General features: G+C 42.2%; 1 protein-coding gene across 1 annotated transcript; it reads left to right on the top strand.

Moving 5' to 3' along the window:
• The first annotated feature begins 14,194 nt into the window (after nucleotides 1-14,194).
• Nucleotides 14,195-17,634, top strand: pim1 (Pim-1 proto-oncogene, serine/threonine kinase). The gene is made up of 6 exons (XM_024293926.2): nucleotides 14,195-14,854; nucleotides 14,995-15,101; nucleotides 15,187-15,237; nucleotides 15,316-15,682; nucleotides 16,016-16,192; nucleotides 16,270-17,634. The coding sequence occupies exons 1-6, from the start codon at nucleotides 14,785-14,787 to the stop codon at nucleotides 16,479-16,481; spliced, it is 984 nt and encodes a 327-aa protein (XP_024149694.1). The 5' UTR covers nucleotides 14,195-14,784; the 3' UTR covers nucleotides 16,482-17,634.
• Nucleotides 17,635-24,287: the final 6,653 nt, after the last annotated feature.

Raw genomic sequence — 24,287 nt, 5'->3', positions numbered from 1 at the left:
AAGAGGAGCCCAACAGTTTTTGTCACTAACGCCAAATCCCTGCTGGGTCCTTTCAGTTCACATGTTCTCCCCGTGCATGTGTGGTTTTTAAAATATTCTTCATGGGGTTTTTTGGTGTCTCTAAATGGTCCCTTAGGTGTGAATGTATGTGAGTGTGTTTGTCTCTCTTTGTTGCCATGTGATGGACTGGCAAACTGCCCAGGGTGAACTCCACCCCCACCCCACCCTTCAGTATGTGGATAGGCTCCAGCAACCCTGTGACCCTGAATGAGAATAAAGCAGATCTAAAAAAAAAAAATAACACAGAGCACAAACCAGTTTCATTGTATTCAAATAACAACACGAGTTATTTCAAACAAAATAAAGTTCAGTAAATCCAACATGACTAGCTCATTTTCATTGTTAAACAATAGACAGCATCAATAAAGAGTTCTGATGTCCTATGGAAACATTAGCATTCCTTTACTTAAAATATGTCATGGATGCATTTCCAGCAACATCAGCTCTAGATTGTTTTAATACAGAATTTTGAAGAGGATTTCTGTTTTAACATCACCTGTCTCTGACAGAGCAGCCCATGAGAAATTTCTCGTTTCGCAGGCCTGTGAGCATTTTGCTTTTTCAGTCCATCTTTCAGCTTGAGTGACAGAAACTACGCGGGACATCTGCGGATTGCCGTCCCAACAGGATTTCAGTTCATACCTGTCTTAAGTTATGCAAGAAGAAAGTTAACCTGCTTAGATTCCTGAAACTGTCAAAGCAGGTCAAACCGAGAAATGTTTGTTGACTGAGTGTTACCGGAGTTTGGGCTGGTCCTTCTTGCCTGCAGCGGAGGCTTACCATCAAACACCTTTAGCATGACAGTGCACACCGCATGAAACGTGTGGAATCTGCTGTGCCGTGTTCCTCTGTAACAACAGAGGTGTGGAGCAGCTGGGTTGAGGGAACCTTTACTGGAGGAGGCTGCCATAAAGCACTCAAAAGTTACCAGGATGATCTGCAGCTGTCAGTTGCATAACAAAGATGCAGAACTTTGTTTTGGGTATGCACCATCAATGACGCATCTCGGACCAAACCATAAATGTCACATTCGTCATAGATGAGGCTGCATCTGCTATGGGTCAGGCGAGGCCCGAGTGGACCAATAAGCAGCAGGCCTTCACTCCTTTATCAGATCCAACCGTCTCAGAGGAGTGATGGATGGGAAAGACAGATAAATGTGAGGAGAGAGATAACCAACTGACATTGAAGTTTCAGAGTTGTTTTACGTCAGAACGCCTTCAGTTGCTGCAAGTTTAGAGTCACCCTTCAGCAAATTTTTCAAAAACTTTTTTCCCTTCTTGCTCGTTTTCCTTCTTCTGTCCATCCTCTTCTGTTTACCAAAGATGCAGCAATCATCTTTCTGGTGCAGAAATTTTCCCAGGTAGGTAAACACAGCTCTCCCTTATGTCCACTGTTGATCCACTGAGCCATTGGCTCAGTGCTGACGTCAGGACCGCAGAGTGTAAACAAAGGCTGGGACTCCAGGCTGCGCCTCTCCCACGTTCCCTTCACGTCTGAGGCTGCTGTTTATAGAAGGGTTCCCTGCGCACATGCAGCCACAGCAGGGGTGGGACGAGTCGGACAGGAAAGTTACACATCCGTGTGTGTTGTTAAGAGTTGGGATTTACGTAGCTTCTGTTTGATTTGTCCATATTATTAATCTGCAGAGTAAAGCTAACAGCTGCTCTGACATTATCAAAAGGTCATCTTCCAGGCGGGGATTGTTTCACACAACATGAGACAGAAAGACTCAACTATTACTGTAATTAAAGAGCAACTTTCCCTTTTTGCTTAACTAAACCAAGAAACAAAAGGGAATTTAATCATATCTGTGACTAAAATGTATTCATGAGCTTCATAAAAGCAAAGAAAGTTGGGGTTAAAGCATAAACTCACAAACACAAAAGGATGTTTGGCTTGTTCCATGATGATGAAAAAGAATGATTTTATTTGAATACCAATCAGTTTATTTATGAGGTGCCCATTCACCCCTAAGACATATTAAATGTGTGCAAAAATATTGACACCAGCAAAAATAAATACAAAATCTAGAATTCCGTTTGATCCAGACAAGTTAAAAAAGACCAAATTGTCTATCAAATGAACGGCTTGTATAAGTGATAAACCATACATCTAAGACCCAAATTCCCTTCTCCCTTCCCCTCCATTTGAATTGGCATTTTAAGTGCAAGTGTGTCTGGGAAATGTATTTTTTAAATCCAAGCTTCCAAACGGAGGGATATAAAGTCCTCTTTCGCAAAGGTAAACCATGTTGCGGGGAGAAGCGCTTTTCATCACGTGGGTGCGTTCTGAAGCACAGATGTTTACATTTAAAAGTAATGACTCTTTGTTGTAGGATGGCCTTTTTAAAGTTATAAAACCGCTGTTGTTATGTATATTTAAAGCTAGCAGACCGGCGATTATTGGTGACGACATCGAACTAAAGTGACGTCCGAATTATGAGACACTATTTTTTCATAACTCTCCGTTTGGAGGGCTAAATGAAAGGGAAGGGAGAAGGGAACAATACGGATTGAGCCTAAGAGTTTTGATTGTAATTTCTGTTCTGAGCAAATAAATGACGACAATGAAGAGAAAAATTACCTTAAATAAAAGTCAAGAGAAAAACCTCCATCAGAGCTGGATGAATTCTTACTCAAGTGCTCGATGCCAGTGTGTTCGAGTAAATGACACGCTATCTTCACCCTAGCATCCATAATGGGAGTCCCACTAGGGACAATCTTAGGGCCACTGCTCTTCTGTTTATGCATATTAATGATTTACCCTCTGTCTGTGAGGATGCTAACATTATAATGTATACTGATGATACTGTTCTATACACTCATGGGAAAAGTGCTATTTAGGTGGCTACAAAATTGACAGAAGTCATGAACAAGTTTAGTTTTAGTGACTGGTTACATAATTCATGTCTTACTTTAAATCTTGAGAAACGTGTAACCATGTTCTTCATTCTTTACCATCGGCTATTTTGTGACACACATAATTCAGATCGACAATGTGTCTAACTGTTTTATACACTATTTGAACACAATTGAACTTACAGGCAAGTTTTGTCCATGGGCGTGAAAACTAATGAAAAAGGCTGCATCTCAAACTTTTGAGAAACTGAGAGAGTTTGAAAAGTCTTTTTCTACATGTGCAGCAGTGCTTTTGAACTCTGCTGGCTATATTTGTTAAAAATGTCAAAGTGTTCTTCTCTCAGAATGCGCTTCACACAGAGCGCTGGATGATGTGATCCAGCATGAACATTTACTGCAGACAAAAAGAACAGGACAACATGTTCTTGGAGCTCAGACGCTAATTAGACAGATATGGTTGTTTTCAGGGTTCCTCAAAGGGATGGCTTCTTTAATCATTTTTATCGTGGAGGAAGCATCATTTCTGAAGAATGCTAAATATGAGTTCATCCTATGATAATGCCTTTTATCAACACACACACAGAGGAGGAAAAGAAGAGAAAGAAGTAAAGAGTAGAGACTTGTTTCCCCACCTTTCCCCCCAGGGGTACTGCAAGGACCAATGACTCCACAGGCTTCCTCCCACAAACCTTCAAAGTCTTTCAAAGGTAAATTCACTCCGGTGGGATCAGACAGGGACACTGAAAAAGGCACCAATTTGACATTTTAAATTTGAATGGTAGCTTAGCGAAAGATTTACATGGTAATTTTGCAGCTAAATTCCATGTAAAATCAATATTCCGAATTTAAAGAAAAGAACTGAGAATTCCAGAGGAAGATATCATGTAAACTGTCTTTGGTTACAAAAACAGACATAATGAATGTTCATGTGTATGAGGTGTGTACAGCACACTGGTTTTCACTCTTTTGCAACAAAAAGGTTATTATTTAGAATATGTGAATTGACTTTTTCTCAATTAAAAACAACTCATTTCCATTATCCAGTCTTTGCCTTTTCTTTGTTTCAAATAAATCACTTGAGTCTACTTCCATCCTCTCCAGGGTTTTTAGTGTTACAGAATAAAAATATAGAGTTACTGAAACATTCATGATCCTTTCTGTGTTGTTAGGAATGTTAATTTGTGCATCTGCAATAAGAAGTTACATGGCAATGTGTGTGTTAAAAAATAAAATCACTAAGAATGCGGCACAACACAGCTGTTTCAAATTCACTCCCTACTCCCAGAAAGAATGCTAGTACCCTGGATATTAATGCAGTTTGGACACATGTTCTTTACTTTTTATTTTTAATGTGATGTTACTAATTTGCATAAAGCAAAAATCTAATAAATAAGAGTATTTGACATATTCTTTTGGAGATTTTAAAGTTGAACTGTTCCTCCGCTATTGTGCAATAGTATCTGTCTTGCTGGTTTTTAATATGTTAATTTCATTTATTTTTTTTAATAGGATTTTATATTTTTATTGTTTAGAATTGTTTTTATGATTGTAATGTATTGTGTTTTTTTCATGTAAGCACTTTGGGCCTCCCTTGCTGGTGGTGGAAGGTGCTCTAGAAATGAATAACTAAAATTCTATTTGTGTATCTACTTTCTTCTGATGATCAAAACTTGGATAACTCATGAAAAATACATTTATAGACATATTTCCACATAACAAACGATTTAAGTCCAATGCATTGTGGTCTATATTCGCCAATCAAGTGAGCATCTATGAACACTCATTTTTTTGCAATGACCCCTGGGAAATCTCATGGGTATTGGATTTGGATATAGTTACTTTTTATATTTGTTTGCTATGGTATGCAAATATGGGATAGCATGGCAATGCTGCGATAAGTATATATTTCAGGGAATAAAATGAAGGCAAAACTTAACTAATGTTAATCACCATGTGCGATGGTGAATTAGTGACATTGAACGCTAATCTCATCATAGCAAGAATGTCTATCCATGGTGAATTGCTGATTTCTTTAACAATATAGTCATCTAAAATAATTCAACCATAAATTATATTATGAAAATTAATCACGAACTTTTAAATATATCATACATTTTTAGGGCCCTGCGACGGACTGGCGACCTGTCCAGGGTGTACCCCGCCTTCGCCCTTCAGTAGCCGGGATAGGCTCCGGTGCCCCGCGACCCCGAAAGGGACAAAGCGGTCAAGAAAATGGATGGATGGATACATTTTTAGATAAAAGAACCGCCAAAGATTGAGTTACAAAACTTTATATTTTGTAAAGTTGTTACTAATTAACTCAAAGAGTCATGAATAACTAAAAGAAACCAAGTCCTGTGGTGAAAGTCTGAAATGACAAATGTATCTCATGTGCTATACCCTATTTCAGTGGCTAAAGTGCTTTAACTTTTATGTCCTACATAAACTTTTGGTTCTACGGCCCTGGTTCCCATAATACCGCTGACAGTTATCTCCTGGAAAATACAGGGTGCAGCAACTGTCATATCATCAAGTTTCATTGGTCTTCTGTTACCTGTTTTTACTTGTCCCTTCTTTTCCAGTGTCTCGTACCTGCAATAACCATCCCTGTTCTGACCCCATATTTGGCTTTGAACTGTTGAGTTGTTGCACAATTTTTTTCAGCCGTTACTCACCTTCCCTACAGTTGCTGCTTCCTGGAGGAAAAGATTGCAAAGCTGATCTACGGCATCCCTGTACCCCTCTCTCAGTTTCCTGGGTTTGCTGAAATCTTATCTCTATTCCAAATTTCTTCCCAAAACATCTCCATACTTGTGTCAAACAGCTGTTTAGTTGAGTTGATAAGTGTTTGGTTGAATTTTTAACTGAGAGATAAAAGTCTCAGTGACTTCAGATCTATATTTTTGTCTCCTTCCCTCAGGCTCTCCATGCAAACAGCAAACAATGGAGTCAAAATATTCGAAACAATTTATGAAGTACGGGTCACAAAAAGCAATTAAGAAAAGCAGAGCACAGTTGAGTTCAGTGGGTTCAAGTTGGCTTTTCCATCCGGTCCTGGATGGGAACTAAATCAGAAATCTCACAGCCCCATCCAAACTGCTCTAACAATTGGGGGGGGGGCTTGTCTGGATTTCCTGATATGGGGTTTCCCAGGGAAACAGCTTTGAGCTCTTTTTGGGCCATGACATCACCGGCAGCAACACAGAGGTGTTTTCATTCAGCCGGATGAAAAGAGTTTGGTGGGAAAACCCCTCTGCCCCGATGATAACAACAAAAACTAACGGCGAAACTCTCTTAGCCACAATGCAAATGAACTGTAAACAGTGGGTGCGGGTCAGTGGGAGGGGTTGAATGAGAAAAGTGACATTTAGAATAGAGGTTGAAATCTTTAAAATGCTCCACGACTTTACCAAGGAAGTTAGTGTTAGTCATGGTTAGCAGAAGCTGTTGCTCATCGCTGAAACATAAAAAGAGAACAGCTTATTCCTAAAGAGGGGGCAAAGGAGGAACTCTGTGTGCTCCTCCTCAGGGGAGCAAATTCCCACCGCCAACATTCTTTAGCGGTGACACTGGGTTGTTTGTGTGACACCAGTTTAATATGTCAACCATGTCTGTTTCCCACGTGGATAAATGTGTACAGCCCTGATGCTATACAACAACTCTATCTCCCCCCACTACCCTCCGTGGGAAGGTGACAGGCTTCTTCCTGGTTCAGCACATTCTTCTCAGATATACACCAGTTCAAACCCCTCCTTTCTGCTTTCAAACACCCCACGGCACCACTGGAAGAAGTGATGCTTTGCTGCGGGGAAAAACTGAGATGCAAATAAGAAGACAAGACCCATCTTGGGTTGGTTAGCCAAAACACTGATCCGTGTCGTTGTTTTCTTTACTTTGCTTTCAAAATCTTGTGGGTGAGACCTTAAAGGACTCACCCACATTCCTTTCTGATTGGGTCGTCACAGAACCACCCCGTCTTATTGCATCCTTCTGATTTGCCTCAGGGTCATTGGAGACTTGCTGTTGAAGTGTTAACGTGAAACCACTCAGCTGCACTAGAGGTGATAATGTTTTTGTTTCTACTTTTACAGTTTATCCATCAACAACATCATCACTCATGAAGAAATTCCCAGAATAGGGGGTGAAGTTTTATTTTCTGCTATCTAAACTCCCATGTGGACGAGTGGAGAATGACAACAGGCCTGTTGTTGCAACCAGGGGCAACGGTAAAAGCATCCCGCCTTATTTTACTCACATTGGAGCGGCTCCTCTTCAACAAACCCAACAAAAGCTGCAAACAAACCTTGCATTGACTCTTTAGTAACCGAATCCCTAATTGCGACAAGTGGGGATAATTTCCTGAAAGAACAGCCTGAGCGGCGCTGTGCAGGTATGCCACTCACCCCTGACCCCCAAGCAGGCCTGTGCTGACATGAAAGTTGGCCTGTGGTGACCTTTAGGGTCCTCTACAAACTCACTGTGATGCTTTCCCACAAAGAGCTACTTTGATGTCTATTGGAGGTTTTTCTCATGGCCCTGCCGGTCAAGACCTCTCACGTCCCAAGGAGAGGAGGAGGTAAGAGGCTACCTGAGGAGAGGTCAGGCCACACCGGAGGTTACCCTACTCCACAAATGCTCCTTCTTCCTTATGGCGACCTCTAAAGATAATTTAAAAGACCCCCCTGCATTAGTCCCCTTCACACACATTCTGAGTCTTTCCTTTTTAGGCGTAAGCTAAAACAGCCACAGCTAATTTAGAAGCGTGTTTCACCGCTTGTTTATTTGTGTGTGAGGTGTGTTGATGACGTATTGGACTCACGCTGAGCAGCTGCCAACCACAAGGCTCGCCTCATAAATTTTAATGCAGGAAGGTCAGAGCTGAGAGGCCCGGTGGGGTAATAATTTGTGACAACTTATTTAGTTTTTCAGAGGAAGTTTGGAGCTAAACTAGGATTCAGCGCCAGCCATGTCTTCAACGATGAATTCCTGACTGTCAAATCCAAAGCGGTACGAAGCCATGACCCCTCGGTCTTCATTGTCTGGAAACCCAATCAACATAAATGACATGGGCAGGCTTTGTTTGGCTGATAGGGGTGAGGCTGCTCCTCCTGCTGAGCTGTGGGGCACTTTTACAACCCTCCTCTAATTATGTGCTAATCTCCGTCAATCACCAACTGGACGCAAACGGCACCACCAAGAACTCCGCTGCACACCAATTCCACGACCCAACTGCCCATCATCGGTCCAGTGCAAAGACGTCTCCATAGTTTTTTCCAGAAGATTGTTGCTGAGGGTTTCATGGTGGAACAGTGGTTTGCACTCACGTCACAGTGACAAGGCCCTGGTTGGAATCCCAGCTTGCACCATTTTGTGTGGAGTTTGCATGTTCTCCTCGAGCATGGGTTTTCTCATGGGCACTCCGGTTTCCCCCAGAGTTTAAAGACACATAGGTGAACTGATGTCTCTAAATTCCCCCTAATCATGCATGTGAATCAGTGTGTGTGTGGCCTTGCAAGAGAATGGCAACCTGTTCAGGGTGTGCCCCACCTTTGCTCAACAAGAGCTGGGTTAGGCTCCAGCCGCACCATGACTCTAAAACCGATTCAGTGGGTTCTGAAGATGGATGGGTAATTGCTGAGCGTGAGAACTCTGATCAGTCCACCTGGTAGCTTCAAGTTTGCTGTTGTGCATTTGTACCAGCTTACCAGTACCTAAATGTGTGGTTAAAGTTCCACTCCAATCATCTTTTGATCCATTTTCAAAGAATTCCTAATGTTTGTTTTATTATCATTATGATGATTTGAGCCAAAATCAACAAACCTGTCATTTTCTAGGACATAGTTTCTGCAGAGTGACAATTGTTCATTAAAAATTTGCCACTGAATTGTGGGTGGGACTGTTGGGGTGGCGTAAGCCTGCCCCCATTTCTCGTCATCTATCTGTTTACCCACTCTCCAGACTCCTGCTAACTTCAGAGTTCAGTTATTTGAACTTGGGAAATATCGTGCCATAAAGGCAGTGACCGCACCTGACGCTTAAAACACAGGACCCCCTCAATGCAGCTGTACATGGACAACATTAAAACTGGACGCCCCCGCTACGCAAATGCCGTTCGGTGGGATTTTAGTGTTTTCTAAAGACAAGTTATTAACCAAAACGATGGCTATCATGTCCTAGAACTCATTTGTTAAGTTGACACTGCCGCACATAACACAAAGGCTACATTTTTTCTTTGTATCTCAGAGAGTGCAGATGATGGTTATACTAAGTAAGGTCTAAAGCCTGGCTAGCACATTCTTTGGCTTTTTTTCTTTGCATGGCAACAAAAACCTCTTGAAAGCTTTGATTTCTCCTGCTTCCGTGCACCTCTGGCTACCTGATTAAGCTCATTACTGTACACATTTTGTTTTCTCTTTTACAGAAGCAAACATCAGAAATGTTTGTGACACTGGTGACAGCTTGTTAAATTAAAAAGGTAACCCTAAGAAAAAGAGGGTTAAAAGTCCAGGAAAAATGAAGCTTAACACTTTTGCAGCTCTGCATGCCAAGCAGCAGCCACAATGCTGATTCAGCACTAATTCGCCTCACTTAAGTATGTCACACCGTTTTACAGCCACTGAGTTGAGAAGGCTCACCGAATTCTAACTGTACATTTTGTTCAACAAAGATTTAATCTTCAATAAATGCATAAATCTAAAAGATTGAATAAGAAATGGAGGAACAAAGTAAATGAAACACATCAACACAAACATTTGTTTGCTTTTCTTTATTTTGCACCAACTATCTGCAGTAGTAGAGCCCTGTGCAAACAAATAGCATATCCCAGAGCTTGTTATTTCCACACTTGCTTGCTCCACCCCCCCTGGCCCCCTCGTAATTATTTTTGCATCCCCTGCAGAGTGACAGCAGGTGGGATCTGCTGCGACAGCTGAAGCCGTGATTCGCTGGCCGTCGTGAGTGATGGACATACAAGTGTTCAAGGAGCAGACAGGTGGCAAGACCTTTTACCTCAATGAGTGAGTCAGAAAGGAGAAGGACAGGCCACGCGGGAGGGAAAGTGAATCACATTGTGGGAGGACAATGTGAGTGCAGTTAATGTGTGACACAGGAAATGTCATAAATTTCTGATGAAGGGTGCGGGTGGAGTGTCAGGCCAAGGATCTACCAAAAGGTCAGGGAGATAAGTGAGTTCATGGGATGTTTCCCTCTGCAGCGTCAGTGAGGGACACAGCGCTGTGCCGGCTTTCAGTGTCAAAGTTGAGAACATTTTGTCCTGCTTTAGAAAATGACGAGTTTGACCAAATATTTGTGACGTTTGCAACTTAAAGTCCCAATTTGATCCTCTTTTGAGCTCTTTTTGAAGCATTTCTAGCTCATTATGATTATGTCGTTTTTAGAAAAAATCTAAAATCTGGTCCGTTTTCTAGGACATAGTTTCTGCAAAAAATTCATCTCAGAGTTGTGGGTGTGACCATTGGGGCAAAGCAACACCTTAAACCATTACCGTTGTGACAAAAATGGACAGCAATATTGGAGCTATCCAGTGGTACAGTTTTTAGCCAGATGCAGAGGAAAACAAAGACATTTATGGATCTATTTGTGTACAAGTGAATTCATAAGAATGGAGCAGAGACGGGAGCTTGCACCCCACCCAGAGTATTTTCTGTGTCACAAATATGTTCCGTTTCTAACAATATTTGTTCATCTCCTCCTGAGTCACAACAATTTGAATTAAAAAAGTACTCAGAAAAGCAATTTAAAGCCTAATTTTAAATAAAAAAAAACACTTTTCCTCAGGGTTGGTCTATAATGCATCAACTCAATTATTTTCTAAAGGCGTAGCATGAGGAAAGAAAAGTTTCTTTTTCATAATATCTACAAAAATACAATCTGTACATTTGGATTTTTTGTTTTAAAAAGTCCACTGCTGTGGATTTTTTATAAGCGAGATTACAATGTTGTTGTGAAGCTTTTCTCTGGTCATAGTTTCTATTTCTCCAGAAAGAGGAAGTCATTCATAAATGCGTAGCTATTTCATCTGTAATGCCGCTCTGCAGCTGCAGCGCCGCTTCCCCTCGTGGACTCCTGAACTGTAGTTTGCAGGGGGGAAAAAAAGCCTTACATAAAGGGAAAAAATAGTTTAAAAATACGTTGCATGCAGGGGGCTCTGCAGATCTGGGATGTCCTGCTTTACTGTAAGAAGTTACAGCCCATCCCTCAGGGGAAACTGAGACTTCCAGATATTGGTGTGAGCAGCTGGCCACAGACTAATAATATGCCCCTCTGACAGACTGAACTTGGTGGCAGTCATTTGAGCCCTGCTGATCGTGCATGAAAGCATTTCTGCTGCCCCCAAAAAGATGCGCTCACTTGCTGGCATTTCCACGTCACTCCCGGCTCCCTGGACCTCTCCGTTTTCACACACCTCCCTGGTGCCCTTGAATAAAGATCCACCCCGAAGCCCGCTCCTAAAATAAGGATTGCACCATATTTGAGCGCAATACCTGCACATGCACTGAGTAAAGTGGTGGGATTATTGAGCATAAGGAAGTTAAGTTATTAAACAAAATAGGATTAAGTGAGTCTGAGCTCATTGGTCAGATCATCCCTGATTTAATCTGAAACAGCAAGAAGCCTCTTTGTCTCAGAAGAGATCATGCTGTGCAGACAGCAGCTTTGAAATTAAAAAGTAATCAAGAGCTCTGCAGTGGTGCCAACACACACATAAATGAAGCCACACCTTTGTGTAGGCATCCTGGCATTACGCTCCAATTTTAGATTGAAAAAAACATAAATATTGGTGAGTTTTTGTAACTGGGATGGTTTTATGGGGCGTGAACAGGGCAGAACCTCATTTGCATTTTGTCCTCATTTCAAACGCTTCATAAGTAGCAGAGGAATTCGCCCTGAGCGTCCTGAACGCAAGTATGAACAGACTTGTGTGACTTTCATCCCAGTTATGCAGGGTTGGCGTGTGGGAAAAAAAAACTCCCCCAGCATTTCTGACATGCGTTATTTAACCCACTGGGCTCACATGCAATCAACGTCATCATAAATGCTAGTGAAGGAAAAGCAAATGTGACCCCTCCCCAGCCCATGAGAAACCTGGGACTCTGCAAAACTGCAGGATCGAACTTGAAGAAACTTTGAAGAAAAGTCACATTTTGATTCCTTTGCAGCCATAACATGTTCTGCATGTCTGGAGTTGATGTATGTGTTATGACGTCAACACAAAAAAATGTTTTATTGCTTATATTTAACACACCCATGACAAGGTTTTTACGGCTGATTTCAATGCGGGATTTCATCCTCCAAAATATGAAGAAATTCATATATTATCTTTTCAGTCGGAATCCTGAAAAAAATCTGTTTGATTTGATGCAACAAAGCACAAATCAGAGGGTTCATTCCAGGTGGAAGCATTTTGACTTTCGGTTTTGGTTAAGTTAAACAACAAAAAGCCGCTGGAGAGCTACAATGAGGTCTGATCTGCAAAGTTAAAGTATTTTAATGAAGATATCAAGGTTTCACAAGATCATTTAAAATCCTACTCCGGTCATCTTTTGATCTGTTTTCAAAGTATTCTCAGTGGTCTTATGCAGTTTTTAGCCAAAATCAGAAAAAAACTGTCGTCTTCTAGGACATAATTTCTGCAGAGCAGCAGAAATTAATTAGAAATTCACCTCTGAGTTGTGGGCGTGGGGTGCACTCATGTCCCATAACCCCTTTGTTTACTAGGGGTGTACCAAAATATCGATATTGTGATATATTACGATATTTAGTCCGATTGATTCTCGATGAGTTCTCATGAAGCATCAATCATTTATTTTCATTTAAAAAGACTGTTAAACGTTATACTTGTCATCCTTTGGTGAGACGCTCCTTTGGAGGTAGATGGGGGCGGGTGTTGGGAGACTGGCTGTGCGGGCACCAAAGTGCCTGGCAGTTACTTGAATAATTAAATTTTTGTTCTGTTGTTTAGAACTTTTTTTTCAACAGCCAATAAAAAGATATGTGTTTTTTTATAAACTTAATTTATTTATTTCATACTTGACACAAAGAAGATCTTAATTAGGGAATAGCTTCTTCTTCAACAAGCAAAAATTGAGAGAATTTTAAAGGATATTACATGAATTTGGCACATAAATTGCATTTAGTTATAACACAGAATTTTTCTGTATTTGGGATATTTTTTTTAAGTGTGTCCTGTTTCTTCATGGTTTAGATGTATCCATTCGTCCATAGTCTGAAGTAGCTTCATCCTGGGAGGGGTCATCAGGGTCATTACAGCAGTCTATACCTGAGCAATCAGGAGGCAAAGGGAGGGTGCAGCCTGCACGGTTTCCCCTTTAGATGAGTTTGCAAAAGCTGAAGGTCACTTTAAATGTCACTGACTTGAGGAGAAGCCCTCCATGAAGGTCAGAGGTCGTGTAAAGTGGTTTAATGTTTGGATGTGCTTGAACTTTTTTTAGCATTAAATGTTCCTCTGCATCCCTGCCAAAGCACTGAACTATACTGTTATAGTTTGTTATGACAGTATAACCTGACTAATCTACAATGCAACAAAAGACAAAAAAGTATTAGTGTATTTATTTCAGATTTAATTGGCTCATAACTTTTGTTGGTTTGAAATTTGTCTTCCTAATTGCAATACATTTTCGTTGCAACGGTTGAAAAGTTGCCTAGAAATTTCAAAGGAAAACGAAATGCAAATTGAGCGCGTTTTTTGAAGCAAGAGGAGGAGGGAAGAAAGAAAGAAAGAAAAGCGCATGCCATTCAGACAATAACAGGCGCGGGAAAAAAGGAGGGCGGAGGAGTGGAGGAGCAGAGAGAGAGGGGGAGAGCTGGGGGGAGGAGGAAGGAGTGTGTGTTTGGAGGAGTAAATGGGACTCTTTTTATCTCCAGTTTCCCACATCCTGTGAACGGCTGCAAACGCGGCCACCCAATTTGAAAGAATGAGAGGAATGCGCCCCCCCAACCCTCCCGAGCCCGCGCGCCCGCCCCTCGCGCCGCTTTGATGCGCAGCCAGTGGAGGGACATTGTCAGTTAACAGAGCTGCAGACTGATAAACTGCGCTTTTAATGGGAACATAATAAGGTAAATGGCGGGCTGTTAAAACAACCACATTGATGAACTGCTACCTGAGTGCAATCACATGTCATTTAATACAATATTACACATTTGATAAATAATAGAAATGTGTTCATCTGTTACACCCAATGTGCTCATAAAAATATGTTTTTTTTTATTTTCCAGATAAAGAGCATTCATGTTTCGTTTCCCGCGGAAGGAGCGTCTGTCTGGAGTCATAATAATGGCTTGGTCTCTGTTTTTGGCGCGTTTTGATTCCCGCCACGTCTGTCTGGGCCGGCCGGTTAAGAGGCTGTCTGTATTTTCATTTTGTGATTGACGTGAGTTTGGAACTCGATGCTTCAACCCCATTGGCGGAGGGGAGCGAAAGAGGCGGAGATAGCGTTGACGTCACCTTTGCTTTTCTACGAGTCATATAAGAATCCTGCCCCCCTCAGATCTCCTTTCAGGAGCCAGCGTCTGGCCAAAGCCTCAACTCTCTTAATTTAAATCTGTGTATATAAATTATTTTTATTCGTTTGTTTACAAATATTACGATCGTATTTTGTTTTTTGGAGCTCAGCGCTGCGGGATTTGGTTTTGTTTCCCCCCCGGAGCTCAGGCGGATTGTCTTCCCGCTCTGGATGAAAGGATTCCTGCCGCATTTTTGTCGCTGCAACGTGGACTTCCAGCCCTCCAGCTCACGGGAGAGTCGCAGCCCGCCTCTGGATTAAATTAAAAACAAAACATCACCTCCAGCCGCTCCGTGGTGGATTATTACCTCCTCCCAGAAATGCTGCTGTCCAAGCTGAATTCTCTGGCCGCAGACATGCCGGCGAAGATCCAGCTCCAGGTTCATCAAGGTTAGCCGCCCTCCGCGCTGTCATGGAGGACTGCAATGGCCGGCCGCTCCGGCTCACTGTAGCGCCTCTTCTCCGCTTCGGGCTCTCTTCTTTACCGGGTTTCAGTTTTTCTGGGACTTACCGGCTCCGTGTCTTTGCAGTGAAGGAGAAGGAACCGTTCGAGAAGCTGTACCAGGTCGGCGCGGTATTGGGCAGCGGCGGCTTCGGGACCGTCTACGCCGGCACGCGGATTTCAGACGGAGTTCCGGTGAGCACGCGCCACTTTTCCAGATTCCTGCTGAAAATGTTGAAAATGTTTGGGAGTTTTAACGGCTTTGTTCTGCCGCTTGTAGGTCGCTGTGAAGCACGTAGCCAAGGACAGGATCTCCGAGTGGGGAGAGCTGGTAAGAAAAGACATTTATTTGACGCAAATTTATCGTTTAAAAAAAGCGGAGCATTTATGGTGGATTTGGTGTCTTCAGCCGAGCGGCGCGCGGGTTCCGATGGAGATAGTCCTGCTGAAGAAGGTCGGCACGGGCTTCCGCGGCGTCATCAAAATGCTGGACTGGTTCGAGCGGCCCGACAGCTTCATCATCGTCATGGAGAGACCCGAGAACGTCAAGGACCTGTTCGACTTCATCACCGAGAGGGGGGCCTTACCGGAGGAGCTGGCGCGGAGCTTCTTCCGCCAGGTGCTGGAGGCCGTGCGCCACTGCCACAGCTGCGGCGTGGTGCACCGGGACATCAAGGACGAGAACATCCTCATCGACCTCCGCACCGGGGAGATGAAGCTCATCGACTTCGGCTCCGGAGCTCTGCTGAAAGACTCCATCTATACGGACTTTGATGGTAAATTTGTTCAAATAATTTATTTTATTTTATATTTTAGTGTGAGGGCGCGTGACTTTCAGGCTCATGTAACAGAAATTCCACCGAGTCACAAACGAACCGCATTGGTTTTCCGCCCCCTAGCGGACGGAAGTGGTATTTTTACAACTCAAAGTTTGTAAACAAAGTCACATGTCTGCTCCCCTCCCACGCACACGCCTCCCTCTCATGCAAACACGGGCTGTCAGCTCCTGAGCCTCAGCTGACAGTTATGCAAGCACACCTGCAAAGCATTTATTTATACTTTTTAAGTTTTTTTTGCAGCTTTTAAGGATTTTTTCCTTTTTTCCACAGGAACGCGAGTGTACAGTCCGCCTGAGTGGATCAAGTATCACCGCTATCAGGGGCGCTCCGCCACGATGTGGTCTCTGGGCATCCTGCTGTATGACATGGTGTGTGGGGACATCCCATTTGAGCACGATGAGGAGATTGTCCGGGGCCAGGTTCTGTTTCGGAGGAGAGTCTCTGCAGGTGAGTTCACTTCCACTCCTCAACACGCCTACATCGCCGTCACTCTGGACTAATGTGACGCTCCTCTGCTCCTCCAGAATGCCAGCACCTCATCAAATGGTGCCTGAGCCTGCGGCCGACTGACCGGCCGTCCTTCGAGGATGTCATCAACCACTCGTGGATGCAGAGTACCGCCTCTTCAGTGGCGTCCACGCCGCAGATGGAGAAGACGACCACGGAGATCAGGCTGCACAGCATCAGCCACGAGTCCAGCTCCTTCACGCCAGCGCCGGTAGGCGTGGCTCGGTGATGCCGTTGTCTTCAGACTGTTTTGGACTGAATCGACACTGTCAGAAGGACATATAGCAGAGAGGGCGACCCTGCCCTGCCAGGGCGCGCCTCAGCCTGGCGGGCTGCTCCACGCCGTCGGGTCGAGCTGTGGTTGTCCTGCTCAACAGCTCCGGGGCAGTAAGGCCCCCTCCGACTGCAGCGCCCTGCACTCTTCCTCCTGATTCCTAAACACAGGAGATGCAAGAATACAGGCGTGGTTACAGAGGAGCTGCTCGTTTTAGAGAAAGTGCCTTCTTAGAGATTGTTTTTTTGTTGCTGGGGAGGGGGGGCCTGATGATACTTGAACCTAAGAAATCAAAAAGGCAGAGGAACCTTTTTGCTCCTTTACTTACAAGGCTTTATATTTGTTGTTGTCTGTTTGATTTTCCTCTCACGGGCCTAGATCAGTGAAGCCTGTGCCAGTTTTACAACCACTACTATCACCACCGCCACTACTACTACTACTACCCCCGTCGCCATTAGCAACCGCACGACCTCGTGGTAGCAAACAAGTCATCCACACCAGAAAACACTGGACTTACCTCAATCCCGCGTCCACACCCCGCCTCCACCCGCCGTGCTTCCTCCGTTCCTCGCCGGCATCCGCCCAAACGCACCGAACAATGCAAACGTCAGCATACCGACGCGCCTCTGCTCCTCCTTCCATCCTCTGCTTCAACTCTAGTGGGAAGAGAAATTGTAAATAAGAAAGATATTTATTATCAATGCTGTGACTCATCTTCCATCTTTGAGGAGTTTTTCTTTTTGTTTTTGGTTGTTTTTTTTTTAAGGGCGGAGTCGCAGCGTCTATTTATTTATTTATGAAAGCATTTTTGGCTGTGCCACCCACAGCCAGTGAAGGGCCCACGATTTATTTAAGAAGAAATGCAAGTTTGAATTTCATATTTATGGATGGAAATTTCAAGAGAGCAGTTGGTGAATGCTGTGTAAATAAAGTGTAAGTAGTTCAGAAAAGCACTTCCATGTTAATGTACATAAACATCTACTGATGGTGGCTGGTGTTTACGCCGTTGTGTGAATGTTGTTGTTTTTCACTCACTCAAATTAGATTGTAAATTATGTTAGAAACTTATTTTTATACGATTCCAATAAATATTTTTCTTTAACGATGACATCCGTTTGTGTGTGTTTCCTTTGTTTTGGTGAACAGGATCAGGTTGGACGCCTGCAGTGAGCTTTCTCGCACTCTCTGAGTATTACGAGTTCAACTTCCTGTCTGACGCTTTTGTAGAAGAAACTGTTAAAGCGGAAAAACTGATGAGAGATAAGAGCGGCGGAGAAGGCAACAAAACAGCTTGTTTACAACCAAGAGATAAGAGCAGAAATCTTTAGCGGCTTTAAACAGTTTCATTTGGTGAATCTGCGACACAACGCAGGAGGAAAACCAACCAAATCCTATCTGTGAGAGCGTCTCAGTAACTCATGTAAGAGTTTGTTAGACTAATCTAGTTATCGTGTAAACTGATCTGGTGTGAAACCAGGAAAGAGCAAATGAGGCCGACTAGCTTTCCTGTGGCAGCAGAACAAACTTTGTAAAGAGACTCCGTGCGCTTTACTTTCTTTGTTTTCTGTTTTAACAGTTGCAACAGGATATTTACCGCTTACAAACTGCTCAGGTGCCCAGGGGCTTATTTTAAAGAGTTCCTTGTTACTTGAGTTCTGTTTCATGTCGTCAAATAAACCTGAAATGAATCTGAGTAAACGTACACATTTTAGTTTTTTCAATTTTAAGTCAGAAGCCCAAAGGCGACATAAAAACAGGCAACCCCCTTATTATGTATGACATAAATGACATTCAAAAATCATTTGAAAGTCCCTCCATCTATTTTCCAGCCAGTGAAGGGCCATTATAGTCTCAATAAGGGATGTTCAGATTATTTTTTTAAAGACCTACTGTAATGAAGATGGTGTTTTTACCACACCCTTATGGCGTTTTTCTGATAATTGAGGACATATATAAAAAATAAGGTTAAAAATGCATTTCTGAGCAGATGAACAGCTGAACAGATGAAAAAATGCCGCTTGAAAAAGATCGTCCAGATGTGGAGGGAGGGTCCGCTCCATTCCGATGCACCCACCTGTACAGCAGACTAAAGATCAGGGGCTGCATGTGGCCCCCGGGCTGCAGTTTGCCCAACCCTGCAAGAGATTCATGTACGTCTTTGTTTTCCTCAGCTGAGCTGGCATCTGGCTTTAAAACTGTCCGTCTGGATTACTCAAATTTTGCTAGAAACTGTTGTTGCACCACTAATATTAGGGTAGTGGAGCTAGCAGGAGAACATGTAAACAGAGAGCTCTCAGTAACTGGAAGTAGGGTAGGGTTGCACCACACCAACAGTCCAACCCACAACTCACAGGTGTATTTCTAATAAGCTGTTCTGCAAGAAACTGTCCTTGAAAATGACTGTTTTTTATTATTATTTTGGCTAAAAACGGCATAATCATAAAAAAAAAATACTTGCTTTTACAATAGACTGAAATATTAAAGATCTTGAGCTGATATTGTCTGCAACATCAGAAGTTCAGGTGTGATATCTTCAACTTTTAACACCCCATCACTGTTGTTGTGAAGAATAATTCTTTTTCTAGAAAAAAGTCTCCTCCGTTGACATTTCCTTTTATTTAGCAAAGACCACCATCATCTGTTCTGCATTCCCTCAAACCTTTTCATCACTCCCCTCCCACCCCTGTTCCCTCACCCACATCTCCATCCAAGTCTTCTCCATTCCAGAGAGACCCTGGATCTTCTCCTCCAACATTTTCTCTTTTCCCTCTCGTTCACATCTTACCTGGGGGGCACAACCACCAACAACATTCAATAACACAACTTCCAGTTTCAGATCCATCACTGTCTGACATTCTCTTCACTCTGACACATTCTCAGCAAACTCCTCCTTCAGGATGACTCCTACCCTCTTTCCCTTCACATCATGATGAAACCTTAAACCTGCTGCCAATCTATAAACCTTGCTCCCTTTTCATCTGGTCTTTTGAACACACAGGAGATCCACCTTTCTTTTTCCAATCATGTCAGACAACTCTCTAGTTTTCTCTGTCAAAGTTCCCACTCAAAGTCCTTCACTTCTGCCCTACCTTTTCTGGCTTTGTCTACAAAAACACCATCTTCCTCTTCTACCAGCAGAACTGGTAGGACCAAGAAAGTAGACCACATCAGTCCAGTTCTGAGGTCTTTACACTGGTTACCTGTCTGTCAGAGGATAGACTTTAAAGTTCTGTTACTGGTTTATAAAGCTTTGAATGGTTTAGCACCAAAATACATGACTGACCTCCTGACCCAGTATGTACCAGCCAGACCTCTGCGGTCATCTGGATCCGGTCTTTTATCAGTTCCTAGAGTCAGAACTAAACATGGAGAAGCTGCATTCAGCTTCTACACACCACAGATCTGGAACAGACTTCCAGAAAACCTTAGATCAGCTGAAACACTCAGTGTATTCAAATCCAGGTTAAAGACTCACCTGTTCTCAGCTGCATTTGCAATTTCCACCAGAATTGTCCTTACATAAATTCTCATTCATTGAACTTTTTTTCAGCACATACGAACATTTTCTGTGCTAAAGTTTCTGAACTTAATTCAGCCTCACTGTAGGAAAATTCTCAAATGTCCCTTTTACAAGTTTCCACAAATCAGCAACTTTATTTGATTGAATCTTTATTTTCTGTTTAAACTTTGTGATTAATATTTTCTCTTTCACGTCAAAGTGGAGGCTAACACCTGGGCGATAGCTTCAGCTACGTCTGACTTTTAAGGAGGGATGGATAAATAGAGCAAAATAAAATGAAATGTCGTAAAACTGATATTTTCTAAATATAATGTGAATCCACCATGTCTGCCACTTTATTATCTGCGTGTGTGAAACAGTCTGTCGACATTTATTAGCCAGAGCGGCTTCTGCTACACGACAACAATTGTCTATATATTTGTGACTCCTGGTTTTGTCTTTAAACATCCGCTTCATTGTTCTTGAAGTTGAATTCTCTTCTTCGTTTTCCTCACTAGCTCTTTTCTCTCAGAAGAAACTTTCCAAATATGTTTTATTGTTTGATTTTTCATTAGCTTTGGGCTAGTAGATTAGCAACCCAGGTAGCCAGGTGACGTATAAACACAAAATCTTTAACATACTGTAACTTTTCAACCATTAACACGATCAGCGTAGTTCCAGTAGATTCTTGGAACTACTTGCGCTGCTTTTCTCCTTCGGAATCTACTGGAACTACGTTGATCGTGTTATTGGTTGAAAAGTTACAGCAAATCAAAAAACATAAACTCCTGTGTTAAAGAGAAGCACAGGTGTATCTTGTACCTCTCCCTCCTCAAGAGACATCATAAAAAATTGCACATTTTATTGTTGTAAGTGTATCATGAAGTATTTCTGAAGCTAATAGAGTTACACGCACTCGAGACAAACTGGTGATTCTGTCGTACGGTGTCCTTATGCCACATTCTAGTCATTAGTAAGTAAGGTACGAGTACTGGCCTATGGAGCCAAATCGAGCCATGAATATTTTAAACCCAAATAAAACATTTTGAAAATAATATTGGTGTTTGGATAAAAAAAGTAAAATGTCCAAAACCTTTTGCTATTCTAAAACAAACATAAGTATTTAATTAATACAATTCACAGAGTCAGTGAATGCACCGGGACTGAAGTTACCACCCTCATCGATTTTGATTGGTCCTTAATGTTAGGCTCGCCCCAACAAGTGGCAATGGGGCCAAAAGACTTGAAAAGGACATTTTCGGATTTGAAAATGTAAAAAAGAGTTAAAAAGTGAAAAAAAAAAAGATTTGAAACTGAAAAAAAACTTTTGAAATTGAAATTTTGAGTTTTGAAACCTGAAAAACAGAACATGCAAAGCTGAAAATAATTCATTTTTTAGAATAGCGAAAAAGGTTTGGACATTTTCCATTTTTTTGGCCAAACACCATTATTTTTTTCAAATTTTTTTATTCGGGTTTTAAATAATATTGGCTCCAAACTAGATCCATACAGGCCTCTTAATGACTGTGAATGGATGCTGCTTGAACAGGGCATGCATGTGATGCACATAGGACGCCTATACAAATTATGCTCTAATTACAAACAGTGAAAAACACTAACAGGCTCCTTGTGCAGTCCATCGGGTTTGGGGTTTTGTAAAAATAAAAAATCCATATGACACGCCTGTCTTTCACCTACTTCGCCGTTACTTACCCTTATGTGTTGTATAGGTGTTCACTATGACTTGTCGCCTGCACCATAGCCATTGAAAAATATGCATGAATACTTTTGCTCGACGGGCGCACAACCTTGATATTTCGTACAAGTTTTCCCAATGAATGTCTTTCCTTACAAAACCCAATCAAGTTCCAAAAGGCAGCGACTTTAAACTTTAAATCAACTTTTTATATGCTCAAAATTCCACAAGACTTTAAGGCTGCATTTTTACATCAGTCAACTGTCTATCAACGTCATCCAAAAAAGAAAACCCTGAAGCACAAGTTCCATCTTTAGGGGAATAAAAAAGGTTGAGTCTTTTAAAAGTGTTCTCTTCATCATCATGTAACAACGAACCCTTTCTGTGAAGCGGCTGCAGGAGACCACAGACTTCTACGAATGACACATTTCTTCATTTCCCCTCATATTCTAAGAAACACAGACCACTTCAAAGCTTGCATGTCAGCTCTTGTTTGTAGGAAGACCAAAAATGTCACCAAAAAGCTTTCACAACATGAATTTGACTGAATATTCAGTGGTTTATTGCAAAACAGAATCTTATTTAAACTGGGGCAGTTTGACCCGCACATTAAACGTTGTTTTAGCCGATAGAAATATGGCTTTCAATTGTTGAAAAGACAACTGTATACAAGTTTTAAATAAAGCCTTCCTTTTAGAGCAGATGTGAGGGGGGCAAAGTAGAATCTGTTTTCCCTTTAAAGATATTGAAACCAGAAAAACTGGATTCATTTTGTGAGGAGCATGTGAAGTGACAGATGATGAAGTACACACGAAATTCACCCTAATTTAATCACCACCATGGTAAAATGCACATCGTAAAGCACTTCTTTGGAAGAGTTTGCAAGTCGGGACATTTAGAAAAAGAGCAGTATTATAGTTAAATCCAGTGAATTGATTTCCAAAATGCAATATCTTACATCAATGTGATTAAACATCAGTACAAATGGGGCTCAAACGGCTGACAGGAGTTGACTTGAGTTTCTCATGGAATGACTTGAACAAAGTTTTTATCTAAACTGAATTCTGGTGCCCAACCAGATTATTTGACCACCACAGTTCCTCACTGAGTCACCGCAAAAATGCTGGATGCTGCTCAGTCATCTCTTATTTGCCAATCACTCACAGAACACCCAAGCACTGCTCAGAGCCTCACTCAGTGCGAAGTATTGTTTGTGCCACCCTGCCTGCGTTACTGAGTGTTTAATTCTGGACTTGATCTTCTGTGTACCTGACCCTACTGTATCTCTGATTGCCTGCTGCCTGCACTGACCCTCCTCTGGACTCTGACATCTCTACTCTCTTCTTGGAGGATCCCATGCTCATGATTGACCTCTGCCTTTCTGACCCTGATTTAGCTTTGTGGACATTTAGCTGTGCTTTGTTCCTGTCTGAACCAATAAACCTGCTGCACGTGGAACCAGCTGTCCGCCCGTTTGTGACAGGCTGCAATCATACCACACCAAGATTTTCATAGATCCGAAAAGAGCTGTGAAAGACAAAGTTTGAAGCAAGATTTATGAGATTTAAACCACTTCGACATTTCGCACCAACTCTCTTCAAACTGTGAGAAGATGCACCAGTATCAGTTGGTGACAGTCCAGTGTGAACACCATAGGCTAAAAACATGTTCAAGAACCCGCAACACATGCCCGGTGTTTGCGTAGCACAAAGAAAAAGTTGATGTGGTTTTGAAGGAATAGACTTGCATGGGCTTGTCTCTAAGACCAACATTTTAAAAATACTTTTACCAGGGACATGAAACTTGACTTGAACTTGCCCTTTGTAGTCCCTGTAATAAATGTGTCTCTGTAAGACAAGACCTGATTTTCATTTGTAACCAGAGACTTGGACCTTAATGTGAAATTGCCCTTTAAGATTAGACCTGACATGACTTGGAAACCAGGGACTTGGAATCTGATATGACTTGTTTCTTTGAGACAAGATCTGACTTAAACTTATACCCAGACACTTCTAACTTGTTTTTACTTTTTACTATAACTTATTTTACTGTTTCTGAACAAGACTTAATATCAACTAGATTACTGCTGACTTGGAACTCAACACCGACTTGTTTGAGACCAAATTTGACTTTTTGTTGGAGCAATTGGCAGCTGAGTATGAATCGTTTTAAGGTCTTGACTCTCAGGTGGAAAAAGGTCAAACCCCCTCTTTGAGTCAGGAACGAGTCACTCCTCCAGATAGAGTCATATCTGAGCCGGTTCTGCTCACTAAGTAAAGCCTGAAATTGACCAACAAATTTTAACATTGTTTTTCAACTGTTGAAAGTTTTAATTTACGAGTCAATGTATGCTCTTGTCCTGACCTACGACCATGACCTGAAGCCCGTCAACAGTAGATCAAAATCACACATCCGAGTGGCAGAAATGAGCTTCTTTTTTTAGAGCAACTGTTGATGTGGAAATAGTTTGGACATCTTGCGAGAGTGGCACTTTGGCACTTTTATCACGAGCTGTTACACCATGTACTACCAGGGTAAGACAGCAGATCTGTGCTGTCCTGGAAAC

The sequence above is a fragment of the Oryzias melastigma genome, linkage group LG7 (genome assembly GCF_002922805.2).
Source record: "Oryzias melastigma strain HK-1 linkage group LG7, ASM292280v2, whole genome shotgun sequence".
Classification (NCBI taxonomy): Eukaryota; Metazoa; Chordata; class Actinopteri; order Beloniformes; family Adrianichthyidae; genus Oryzias; species Oryzias melastigma.
Note: the sequence above shows the minus strand (reverse complement) of the source record. Positions and strands in the feature narration are given on the sequence as shown.